Source organism: Rhea pennata, chromosome 2 (genome assembly GCF_028389875.1).
Source record: "Rhea pennata isolate bPtePen1 chromosome 2, bPtePen1.pri, whole genome shotgun sequence".
Lineage (NCBI taxonomy): Eukaryota > Metazoa > Chordata > Aves > Rheiformes > Rheidae > Rhea > Rhea pennata.
The window spans coordinates 62,213,268-62,226,658 of NC_084664.1; the positions used below are offsets into that span (position 1 = coordinate 62,213,268).

Here is a 13,391-nt window from a genome sequence, read left to right on the forward strand (position 1 = left end):
ATTAACTTGCTCACCCTGCTGAGCATTCACTAACACCTTAGAACAAAACTAAGAGACCTTTCAGATGGAAAAGGCCAGCAGATCTTTATAAAGGCACTGAAGACTGAGGCATTTGGCCTGCTCCTTAATCAAATGACCAGAAGCACAAAATCAGAGAACAAAACCAATCGGTGTTTGGCTGCAATTTGGGGAAGTGAAGTCCCGGTGGTCATACAAGACCAGGAACCGCCTGGGGACCATCTCACCAGCCTGCAGCTGAGAGAGCAGCCAGGCAACACTGTTCTCCCGGGGAAGGACCACGCTTGCTTTCTGGAGATCAGTGTTGAAGGCCTGGAGCTGAGTAAAGGGCAGGGGAAATGAAAGGTTTCTGTTATAGAGGTAGTCCAAAATGTAACACAAGCTGAAATTACCAAATGGTTCCATCAAGTAAACAACAGCAGCACAGAAGTTGGACTCTATCATTTACATACTCAGGACTAAGCAAACACAGAACATGGTTATGTTACTCCATCCAGTAGCAAACACGTGTATGTCAAAATTGTAATGTAATGACTGAAATGTTTTTATAAATGGTGGTAGTGGGCTTGGGGTCTGTTTTGCTTTTTAAAAAAAGCACAGACCGTGAATTTAGCCAATAGTATTTGCAGGCAGACTCCAAGCACCTTTGACACAAATGAGTTATTGCTCACCAGCTGCTCTGTACGTTCCCATGTTTGTGCCTGTCTAACAGGAGTGAGTTAATTTACAGTGGTTTACTCTTCGAAGTACTCTGTTACCTTTCACTTACTATAGATACCAAAAACATAACCAGAGTTCACCAATATACCCGTAACATACATAACTTGTTCATTTATCATTGCTCTAAATCCCTATCAAGAGAACTGCTTTGACAGCCATAAATAATAAACACTGAAATAAAACTTGTTAGAGACAGTGAAAAAAGTAGGCGCATTCATGTATTTTAAACACCAAAGTGGTCTCTTTCAGAAAATGAGCACAAAATCTGAAAAATAAACTGATGAGCTGATAATGACCTTTTAAAAAAGAGCTCAAAATATCTGAACAATTGAGCACTACTTTTCTCCTACAAGTGTAATGCATAGCAGACTTTTAAGTCAATATTACAGGACAAATACATTACTGAAGTTATCCAGAACATTAACAAAATGGTGAATTTATTTATGCAAAATTCAATCCTTCACACTTTTCTCCTTTTTGAAGAATTTTTGCACTACGTGTATTTTGCAAGTAATTGTGAAAAACAGCATGTTTCAAGTCCAACCTATGAATCTTTCCTTGCAATAAAATATGCATTCCTCTGTACCTGACAGATAATTTTACTACATAGGGAATAAAAGGATGATTCATTCTATCCTTTAATTCTCCTTACTTTGAAGGGTTTGGGTTTTCAAGTAAGTATTTGTTGCAGAAAGGATCTGTCGATGAAAACACATTGCATGAAAGCAGACATATCAATGAGCTACTGTTTCTTGGTCACTTTAAAGATTTTTTTTTTTAATAATGCTATTATGGAATACTTTATCTCTCTCATTTCTTTCTTTTCTCTGTCCAATATAAAGAGTTTTAATTCATGATTAATTTAAAACAATAAAAATTAAGAACATATATGTATATATTTGCTGTTTCTGACATACAAGTTAGCGTTTTACAAAAGACAATTTCTAAAGACTACGAGCATTTAAAGAATAGGTCTTTTACAACTCTGCATGAATATGGGTATAAGATTTTTGACCAGTGTGATCCATGCTGAATTTTTCAACATAACATGACTTCCCTCTGCTGACCAAGGCCACACACATACAAACACAACAAAAAAAAAAAAAAAAAGAAAAGAAAAAGAAAATGCTACACAGACACTATAAAAATTCAATTTTGAAAATGCTTACTGTTGAAGAAAACTCTGATTTCTTCTGAGAACTTAATCCTTTTATTTAAAAAGTATTTTTTTTTCTCTCTTAGGATAATAAAGCAGAACAAAGATTAATTTAAGATACGGAGGAGTTTCCATCATTCCGTAAATGATTCTGGTCTCAGACTGTCAAAGTATAATTCTCTACTGTTACAGAAAATGAGATATTTCTGGGGTATTTTTATTCATACTCTTTGCAATTTACTGTGACTGAAAGAGGCAACAATGTGCTCATCTAATTCCTTGGATGTTTCATTCTCCTCCTCTGTCCTTGCTATTAACTGTAGCAACAACATTTTAACACATACACAAATCAAGAGGGAGAATAACTAGCTACAAAACAGCAAATGCTGGTTTCTACACATCTTCTGTTAGCCCTGATCCAATAAAAAAGTAAAAGTGTTCCCATCAATTTAAATAGAATTGCTTGCTTCTTCTCCCCCCCCCCTTTTTTTTTTGTTTGTTTTGTTTTTTTTTTTTTTTTTTCACAAGTACCTCTGGGAACACACTGGAGGGGACTTTGAAACACAAGAAACAAAAGATATAGCTTTAAAATGAGCTCTCCAGCTTGGCTGCAATTTGCCACAGAGAGTCAGGCATTCTTTGTAAATGGATTTCCAAAACACTGGTTAGAATAAAAATAAAATGCAAAACTTTGCAACATTGACTGACTGCGATCTCACTTAGAGGGAGGGCTGCTTCTCACCCTAAAAAAAAAAAAAAAACTTACCATAAGCACATCAGATTTTTGCAACACAAACAGGTACTTAATGAGGTTTAACTGGACTGAGTCTGAAAACTTACACAAATACCAAAATACTGCTGTCACATGAGAAAGGCTACTGACAGCAGGTGAATTTAAACCCATAAAGCTTTGCGTCTAGATCTCCTTCAAACTGTTACTATCTTGTGTTTTACAAGCTACAAACGTCCAATGGAACAGAAGCAGAGGGGAATAAGGGTGTGTTCTGAGGATGTAAGACAACATTACAAACATTACAAGTGAATCTTTAGGATGTATGATGCATTTTTAACACCTCTGTGAGCAAAGGATAATATATTTTCATTTTTAGGTGGAATCATTCCAGAAACTAATTTCTGATATGAATCAAGTTTATGCTCCTGAAGCTGTAGAATTGATTTTAATACTTTACACATGTTGACCAAAAATGCACTTGGAAGCAATTAAGTAAATAAAATATTGGCCCAGGTTTTTATTCCCATTCAGAGAATAAGCTAAGCCATAGGGTTTAGAAGTATTAAGCAGAAGACAGCATAAGAAAATAATAGTTTGGATCATCATAAAAAAAATCTGCACATGAAACTCAAATTTGCTCATGACTTAATTTTCTTGAGAAAAATAAACAACAGGAAAAATGGATCTAAATCAATTCAATGAGAAAGAGCTGGACTAAACACCCAAACAGTAACCCTACATATACAGATTCATAAATAACAGCAGACAGTCAAGGTATGATATGAGAGACCATCAGATACCCAGCTGAGAATCCAGATGTTGCTGAGTGGTAGGAAAAGAAAATGTATTCTATTGCGTGGCATGTGGATCTTTCAAGAGCATATTTTACTCAAAGAAAACAGCCCTTACAATTAATCTACGGCATTTGACTTTTGGCACTACCAAAATATAGACTACAGTGCCACCAACAGGAAAGTCCTTGTCTAATGGCATAAAAATGGCACAAAACACTACTGGAAATCTTGCTCTTCTGTACAAAGTTGTAAATATGATCAAGAGAGAAATTAGACAAGTGATGTCTAATTTATAATGGCATACAGGTACCTACAAGTCATCCTCCTGCAGGAAAGAAGAGGATGCAGAACAAATGAATGATCTTGCACATACCAAGTAGTTATCCCCATGTTTGGATTTGAGCATTCGGGTTACATCTTGCAGATTGTGCAGGTACGTTTCCTCAGAACAGCTAGCAGGGAAGGATACAGCAATGATCCGCTCTGTGATGTACGTGAGGTCAAGCTCATAGCCTTCCTCCATAATGTGATCAAAGTCTGCACTTCTGTAAAGAAATTAGGTATGATAGCTCAGAGCAAAGTAGAGAACACACACAGCACATTAATGGTAAGGAACTGCAACTAGGACTTAAACAATGCAATCAGTCAGCATTGCAGCTCCCCATATTTTCTTTAAAGTTGCAATTTTTGAAATGCCCATAAAGCTCAAATTATTCAGTGTAGTAAGCAAATGGAGTTAGCTCGAAACTACAGCAATAATGTAGAAAAGCAATAACATGAATATAAGTGACAAATACCAGTGCAAAAAATGTAGGATGTGCAATAACAAAGAACAGAAACCCATGACTGCAGGAATCGATTCTTCTACAAAGCTTGCAAGTGCTTTACAATCTGGTAGACTCGCCAGCAGTCTCTTAAACATTGCAGATATACACCATGCTGAAATCTGTCCCAAGTAAAACTGAGGTGAATCCAAAACTCCTCCTCAAACTACAGCAAACATCAGTGCAATGTCTCACAAGTCTCACAAGCTAGTCTACATATACAGTCTACTCAAATTTCAGCTTCAGGCTGAAGACTGAACCTGGCACCTTACCTAGTGTCCTTCCTGATAGAATAATCAGGAGACCAGAGTCATTAAGTTAAGCATAAGCTCTGCAAATATCCCTAGCTGTTTTCTCAGACAGGTATTGTAAAATGGTCTTTACATAACAGGACATGTCTTGCAGAAGACTGATCTTAGAAAAATCCAAAGCACAAATAGCAAAACCTAAAATCACCATAGCATTTTATGACAAAATATTTTAAAAATACTTACTGTGATACTTTGTCACAACAGAAAGATGAGCTTTTTGAAAAACTGCTGGAATTCTGAAACAAAAAAAGCAGACTGTCAACCCTGTAGCTTCCTTGCTGTGTTTTTTCCCCCTCTCCCTTTTAGTAAAATTCACCACAGTTTAAAGTATCATGATATAGAGAAGTATAATGACTGTGGCTTTAGGGATCATACCTACATGAAACTCTTCAAAAATGTTATTTTTCACTATTTCTCCACCTCTGTGCTCCCTAGGGGGCTTCCAACCTTTCATCTGTCTTTGGAAATAAAGTTAAATATATTTTCATACTTTTGCTCTCCTTACAGTTCTCTATGGCCAAAAATAGGTAAAACAGTCAATCATCAGAGTTTGCGTTATACAGCTATGTATTCCATATTACATCCCTACTGGGGCAAACTATACCATTAGTGGGATAAGAAAGCATAATCTCCCTACGTTTTGCCAGGTTATGCTCAGCTCTTGATGGAGAGCATAAGTGGATTCTCTATGCCAGAGAAAAACTAGTTGTCCAATGCAGTTGAAGACTTTTGTGTTTTTCTCGGTAATTTTGCATTAAGATTAGAGAATACATCCAACAGATTTCTGAGGGGATAGAATCTGGATTTTGGAATAAACTTACAAAAGCAAGTCGTCTTAATAGGTCCATTTATATTGAAAAATATATTTAATTTATTCATGAAAGATGGTTTGTGAGTTTGAACAAAAAACCTGAACTGCAGTGATTTTGCCTTATGAGAATTTACCATGTGTCTTTAGTAGTCCCGTGTGTTGAATAATAGTACTCAGGCATTAAAGAGCATCTTTGGGGATGCAACCTTCAGGATGGAAAGTCTCTCACCTAATTTAGGCGAGAGAATTGAGTTCAGAATGTGAGCACTAGTGCCACTGTAGCCTTAGCTCCCTTTGTACATAACGTAGAGAAACAGACGCATCTACATGGGACAGTATTCCTTCCAGACAAGTTTTTAGAAAAAGACAGCTATTACAACATTACCATTAAATAAACGAAAAAAAAGATTCACTTTATACTGAGAGGCATCTTTTTAATACAGAAAATCAGAAGTATACTTTAATATCATGCATCAATAACGCCATTAGAGAAAAGCTCTTTGTGCATCTTCCTGTTCCACATTTATGCTTATTGTACAGAAAAATGCATGAAAAAGTTCACAGAAAGGAAGGGTAATGGCTGGAACTCTGATAAATCCTATCTGTTTACATCAGAACATGACAAACTGAACTATTTGAATAGGTCGTGCTGGAATGGAAGAGACCTTTAGGACATTTCATATAAGTACACTGTTTATCAAAAGCTGGGAAAAGCTAAGGTGCACACATGTCTCTTCCAAAAATTTCTAGAGATGAGCTGTTCTGGCAAATTTTAAGCTACCTTATCTGGTGGCATAAGATGTACCTCTTCTGTGTACTTGGTCTTAATTTCATTCAGTTGCTGTAAGGTACTAAATATCCCTCTCTATAACACAGGAAAAACAAAAAAAGGAAGAAGCTTATTGCATTGCATACTATTTTCAGTTTAAAGTTTATCCTTTCTCAGGATTTTGAATGCTATAGGTAATACACGATGGGTGCTACTACAATTAAACAACTAATAACCAAACCTGAGAACAAAGTTTTTTGTTGGGGTTCTGGGTGCGCAGGGTTTGTTTGTTTGCTTTTAATAACTAGAAAGGAGTAAGAGGAACATGCCTCTACCTCCTCTTGCTTGGTTTCTGTTGGTTACACAGATGTATTTGTTGCTTAAGGAGTACTTCTACCATTTTTCAAAAATTTTACTGTTAATCCTCCATTTAATCTGCATCAGTAGATACATGCAGATTTCAGGCTTCCTCTGCCAAGAAAAAAGGTGATAAAATGATACCTTATTGAATATCATTACAAACCGAACAGTGCAAACCATTCACTCAAAAGGACAACCTGTTAATGATAGCAACTCTATTTAATTTTGCGTGCCATGTCATCCATTGAAATGTTCAGTAGTATACCTTTTAACACTCTATGTACCTAACTGGATTCCTGCCAACTTCCACAATTCAACAGCTGGTATCACTTAAAGCACAAATTTTCAGTACTATTTGGGGAAAAAAAAATCTCTCTGAATATACTACAGTTTAAACTTTTATCTGATTGGTTGCTTCTTTAAAATATATTTTTAATGTACGTACATATGTATGGATGTATAAAATTTAAAAGGACTCTTACACTTCCAAAGTCTGGCTTGGGTATCAAGTTTTACTGCATGAACTCAATAGCTGCAACATTCTTTAGTCTGTTATTAGGGGTACATTTTTATACAAAGTAGAAACTTCTGGAGAACTCCCAAAATCAACTGAACAACACAAGTCTTCAAAAGGATACTTTGATTCAACATGTGAAACCTTCCATTGTCTACATATGCTGCATTGTACAGCTAAATTTTACCTAACCATTCATAAGGTCAAGATCACCTTGTACATTATATACGAGACTGCAATCAGGCACTTGCTGACAAATGGTCAAACAGCCAAGACACACCTCCGTTTTTCTGTATGTCCTCCAAATTCTGGTCTTTTTCTCTTCCATGATTTAATCATCTGGTAAGGCCTCATCTGGAGTATTGTCCATTTCTGGGCTCCTCACTACAAGAGAGGCATGAAGCTACTAGAGAGTGTCCAGCATAAGGCTACGAAGATGATCAGAGGGCTGGAGCATCTGCCCTACGAGGAACGGCTGCAAGAGCTGGGCCTCTTCAGCCTGGGGAAGAGAAGGCTGAGGGGGGGCCTTATCAATGTGGATAAGTACCTGAAGGGAGGGTGTCAAGGGAATGGGGACAAACTCTTTTCAGTTGTCCCGTGTGACAGGACAAGAGGCAATGGGTAGAAACTGAACCACAGGAAGTTGTGCCTGAGCGTGAGGGGGAATTTCTTCCCTGTGAGAGTGACGGAGCACTGGACCAGGTTGCCCAGAGAGGTTGTGGAGTCTCCTTCTCTGGAGATCTTCAAGGCCCGCCTGGATGCAACCCTGTCTAAAATGCTCCAGGTGACCCTGTTTGAGCAGGGAGGTTGGACTAGATGATCTCCAGAGGTCCCTTCCAACCTTACTGATTCTGTGATTCAGGCAGCCATGCATCCTCTCGCTTTCATTTTTTTCATGTTTTGACTTCTTGTTTACTAACTACCAACAACTAAACCACTAACTTCTCCTCACAGCTCAAATACTTTTGTAGTTGCTTCATCACTGTTAATTGAAATCCAATTAAGAGATACATATGACCTTGAATGTATTTCACAGCCATGTACTACAGAGACAAAGCACTTACTGAAAAAGCTTTTAAAAAATTTTAGAAACATGCAGCAAAAATGCACATGATCCTACAACCTGACCTCAAACAGATGAGGAAGAAGTCACAGAGTTTCCTCACAATAAGCAATCTGTAAACACGAGCCTGTCTCACTATGCTCCTGACCGAATTCAGTTTTAGCAGCCAATTAAAACAAAACTTGGAACTTAAATTAACTGCTTTTCTTTTTCCCATGTGTTGTCTTAGGGTAATTTCACTGATGAGAGGCATTTCTTCTTTAACCAGGACTAAGCCATACATATCTACCAGCAGAGTATGACTTTCACCAAGCACAGGATTCAAAAAAACACAGTAGGCCATCCAGAAAGGTAAAACCATCTCATTCCATGTATCAAAACAGTTACCTGCCTTGCTACACACACGACAGATATATGGGAAAACATTTTGCTTATTCTTTAAGAAAGAAAGGTTGACCAGCATCTCCCAGGATGGACAATTTCATAGAAAAACTTGCATAAACTAGACCTGATTTTGATTGTTTGTCACCAAAGGTAGTGGAGAAGAGAAAGAAAAGTAATGGTTCAAAATGAGATGTTTAATCAAACACGTCTGAAAATTCAGCAGCAAGTAATAACTAAGATAGATCCAGTGGGAACAGTGCTTGATTTGTTGCTAATTAAGACAGACCATCCTGAGATTACACATTCCTGCAGTTATTCTTCCTTGACCTTCTCCCCATGGTCCTCGATTCCCTTCTTCCTGGGACTGCCAGGCAATGCAGACATTATATCCAGTCAAGTAAGAAATGGGGCTTTAGAAAAACAAACAACAAAAATCACCAACCAAACAGCAAACCAATAAACCAACCCAACCAAAAAAAAAGCTACTAATTTCTGTGATTCAACTATTCATTCTGCTTTTAGAAATTTTTTCATACACATACACACAAGTATGTGCAAATCAATCCCAAACAGTAACATGTAAAAGTTATCTCTAAGTAAATGAGTATAAAGAGTCTTTTGGTCAGTTTAGCTGCAATTGTTCTACAAAAGCCAGTAGGGGGAAGCAATTGCTTTTCAAATGACAATGATACTCTCTCCAGCCACAGGATGATGATATGAAGAAGCAAATTCATTCCATCATCCTTTCCTAATGAAAATCCAAAACATACAACTCTTTCTTTCACATCATCCTTATTGCTCTTTTTACTGCTTCTGGTCCCTGTACCCAGTCTCACGTGCACTGCAGAACTTGCTAACTCATTTCTCTCAAAAATGTGGTCTTCAGAGGAGACAATTTGAGAGTCCCCCCACTTCTCTCAAAATTGCAGTCCTCAGAGGAGAGGCTTCCAGACTCCAGGACACAATAAGTTTGTCCTGGGAAATGCCAAAGCTAAGAAACAGGCCCATATTTAATTTTACATCTTTCCATTAGACCACAGCAGCCACTAGAAGGTAAGTGTTCCAGCACAGCCTGCTGTCAAAGGAAGTGCAGGAAGAGGGAAAGCTATTGCATAGCAGTTAAAGAAAAGCTGTTCCACCACTAGTTCCAAACAGAACAAGCTTTTGCGATCAGTTCCCTTTATTCGCTTTCCTCTGACACCACCAAACAAGGGTGAACCTGCTTATGGATTACCTAGTCTATCTCACGTAACAAACTTGTGCAGTCCCAAGTAGCAGGCTGTGGCTCAGAAAGTTACAATCTCTCCTCCAATCCCTCCAAAGCTTCAGAGAAAAAAAAAAAACATTACACAGATGGACAGCACAGACCATCCAACACAGGTATGAGGCATGCTGGGAGGGTGGCATTGAGACTTGAGCCACTTTCTGCCCTAGTCGAGTAGAAAATAGGAATAAAAAATAGCTTCTCTGCTAAGCCTACATCGCCCCCCTCCCACCCCCCAGCCCTTGAAGAAAGGCAGCTTCTCAAGAAAAGAATTGGGGACAATCAAGTCTTATCGTTGTAAAAACCATGTCTCAGAATGAGGACCACATCCTTTCCAAGTCCTGAATAAGGGACTTGGGTGACAACTAGAAGGCTTACACTCTTCATAGGCTAAATTCCTCTCTATAGTGGGAGAACAGAGACCAGAAAGTCCAGGGAAGGGAAAAAGGAGGGAGACAGATAAAAATTCTGCTCCAAATAAATTATTTGCTTAGTGTCAGTACACTGATACTTTATATTACCTTTTGTAAGCTCTGAAAAAAGTCAAACTCAGTCGGCAAGCTGCTAGCTTGCAACAGCCAAACAAAACTAGATGCGAGGGCCACACAGGCTCAAAAATGCCAGGCAAAGTAAGGCCCAGCCTTCTTGAGATTAGAATCCAAGACAGGCTAAGGAATGCAAATGAAAAAAATCATTTAGTGGTCTTTTCCCAAGTTCCTGTTACTGTATGATAATTTAATGTCAGGAACACAGTGTCCACTTAAGGGATATCTAAGCAGAAATTACTAATTTGAAGGATGGAGCTGTCTTTAAAAAGCTGAGACATCTGTACAGCAACTATATGTGCTTCTTGGCAACAGCACTACGGATGATTTGCAGCTCCAGGATCTGACGTGCACTCACACAGCTCATCTTTTTCTCTCATGATCTGTTCTTGAAGGTGAGCATTAACAGTTGTAAGGGGGTACCCTCCACGGGCAAAAACTGCTGCTGTCTGATACGCAAGTCAGCGAGTAATCTGTGCTAGAGAGATGAAGATACATTTAGGGAGAACAACTTGGATCTGTGTGGGATATACATATTTTATTTATGCCTACTTTTAGTGTTGGTATAAGCACTAGGAAATTTGATTAGCTATTCTGTACATAAAATTACAGGCATTTTATATAGCTTTTCATTAGCTTATAGACATTCTTGCCAGAGGATTGTCTGAAGCAGCAACATCATACCCACAAATAGGAATAGTGAGATAGAGCATAGATACAACCGAACGCATTTTAACCAGGTTTGTGATGGTTATTTTTACTTCACAAACCTTGGATAGAGATCAGAAGAAATTCTCTAACCTATTCTAAGGCACAGCGTAATTGTTCTATACGCTTCAGGACACTGCGGAAAAGACAGGACAACGAACTACGCTCGTAGTTGGATTGTTCCATGATGATAATTCCTACTGACACAGTAGTTGCTTTTAGAAGCTTCAGAGAAACATATGGTTGGATGTCTTGGATGAAAACCAAAATTTGCATAATCTTTTGGCCTCTGGCTTTAGAATGATCTCTAACGTGAAGGATTCATGCCTTGTGAATACAAACGTCTCTGTGATACTGTGTATCTATTCCTGCCATAAATATTGGGAAAAACCCCTCTCTTTTGCAGCTGACCTTCTGCAGAAGAGATTTATCATTATTTCTGCTGCAAATAGCTATTCATTTGGCTGTACATTTTATTTTTGTTCTGTATACTGTGTTCTGTATAAATAATGATCTGGTTTCCCACTATAGTGTAACAGCAGGAGTCCACACAGATGTGCCCTTTGCAAGTAGCAGTATCTGCAGAAGTTATAAATCCCAGCTTGCTGTCTCTACCAGAAATTACCCTGACTCTTTGCAGCTGGCAAAGCTGCTCACGCAAGTCCTCCCTAACACACTTAACCAAGGCAGGCCAGGCTCCGCTAAATAGCTTAACTGCAGAGCTTTGTAATCCAGTTCATCTAAACTGTGTCTGCGAGGCACTCCAATAAGCAATTCCAGCTACCAGCCTGGAGGGGTAAGAAGGCAGCGACTGGGGGTAGAAACATCATCTTCCAGCAACCTTGGATTGGGAAGGAGCAACACTATTCATGGACTGACAGTTCCTGGGACACTTGGGTCTTCCATCCACCCCTTCTCCTTTTCTTAAAATAAAAATTCATAGCAAAAGAGATGGAACATAGGAAACCTGCTACTAATGGCTTCCCAAGCTAGAATATTGCATGCCCCTAAAAGTCCATACTCAAGCAAGAATGGGGCACAACTGATGTTTTCATTCATTTATAATTTTACAGCTGTACATAGTCCACATCTGGAGAAAAACAAAGTTTCTGAAGCCTTAATTCTGCAGTGTATCCAGACAGTTCACGAGTGCTGGCCAATGCTGCATAACACCCAAACACCACCCAGGGAGCCTGCACACGTGCTTCATCTCTTGCATGTGCAGAGCAGGAACACATCTGCTCAGGTGAGCTAGAACTGAGTGTGTCAACACTGAAACAGCATGTGCAGCCTGGCTACCCAGCAGGTTCTTTCAAGTCATCTCAAACTCTTCTTGCACATGCCTTGCCACATAAAGGGTGGTCCCTTTAAATCAGATGGAGAATACATCTGATTTAAAGAAATGTGCAAAAAAAATCAGAAAGTTTAAACAACACTCACTGTCTTATTGTAAACATTCCACAAAATGAAGTGGCAATTTCTTTACACAGAAGTAGCTTTTCAAACATTTTGGCTAGATGAGTATTTCTAAGTAGGTGGTGGGAGACATTCACGCAAGACACGTTTCAACCACTGACAGCACAGCGCTTGGCACCAGAAACATAAAGAGAAGGGTCTTCATATATTCAACACCATGGATTTGCAAAACTGCTTGTTGTGTTTTCCTATTGCTCTCCCTGAAAGCTGCAAAGCTCAGCCCCTGATCTATACCAACTAGCTACCTTTAAAGGGTGTGGGAAAAAAATAAAAAAAGAAAACAGTGCATGTTTAGTACAGAGATATGGGACATTTTCAAAATGCCTCTATTCTGTGCCAACAGTAACCTACCATCCAAGTTAGATAGCAAGAGCTGCAGTGTGTGTCCTGCTGCTCAGGTGAAGTTTTGGCAGGTGAGGCTGACAGGAAGCTCCACTGATCCTGCCCCCCCCCCCCTTTTTTTTAAACAACAGTGGGAAAATCGAAATGCGAATTAAAATTCAAGCAATGATAAAGTTACAGACATCCTTGACGCAGCATGAAGTCAGCCACAATACACACATTTATTTCCATTATCTGTAGGGACAATCATTGCCCTTAACCATATAATACGCACTGTTCCTTTCCGTGCTTAGCACGTACTATCCAGGAGCTCTGAAAAAATAACCACCTTAAGGCTTAAGTGAGATCCAAAATACTTCCCTTTCTCTCACCAAGTCTCTTACTATCTCCTTTTTTCCTTCTCTTGAGCTCTCGTTTTCTTCTTCAGTCACACACTACACAGTCATTCAAGACAGAGCCCTGAGCTCTCCTCTTTAAGAGCTAATCCAGACGCAGAGCTCATTTCTGACTCACATTATTAATCTTGCCCTTTTTTCTCCAGCTCCCAATTTTCCCCTTTTTCTCAGGGAAAGGGTCATGCTTTCCATACTCTCAAGGTT

General features: G+C 38.8%; 1 protein-coding gene across 6 annotated transcripts in view; it reads right to left on the bottom strand.

Moving 5' to 3' along the window:
• TNS3 (tensin 3) overlaps positions 1-13,391 on the bottom strand; it is a 304,944-nt gene that overhangs the window by 120,573 nt on the left and 170,980 nt on the right. For all 6 annotated transcript variants that reach the window (XM_062569612.1, XM_062569611.1, XM_062569610.1 and 3 more), the window contains 2 exons: positions 4,740-4,792; positions 3,795-3,966 (listed from right to left, as the gene is read on the bottom strand). In XM_062569612.1, the coding sequence (XP_062425596.1) occupies positions 3,795-3,966; positions 4,740-4,792 (225 nt within the window). The remainder of the gene's footprint in view (positions 1-3,794; positions 3,967-4,739; positions 4,793-13,391) is intronic.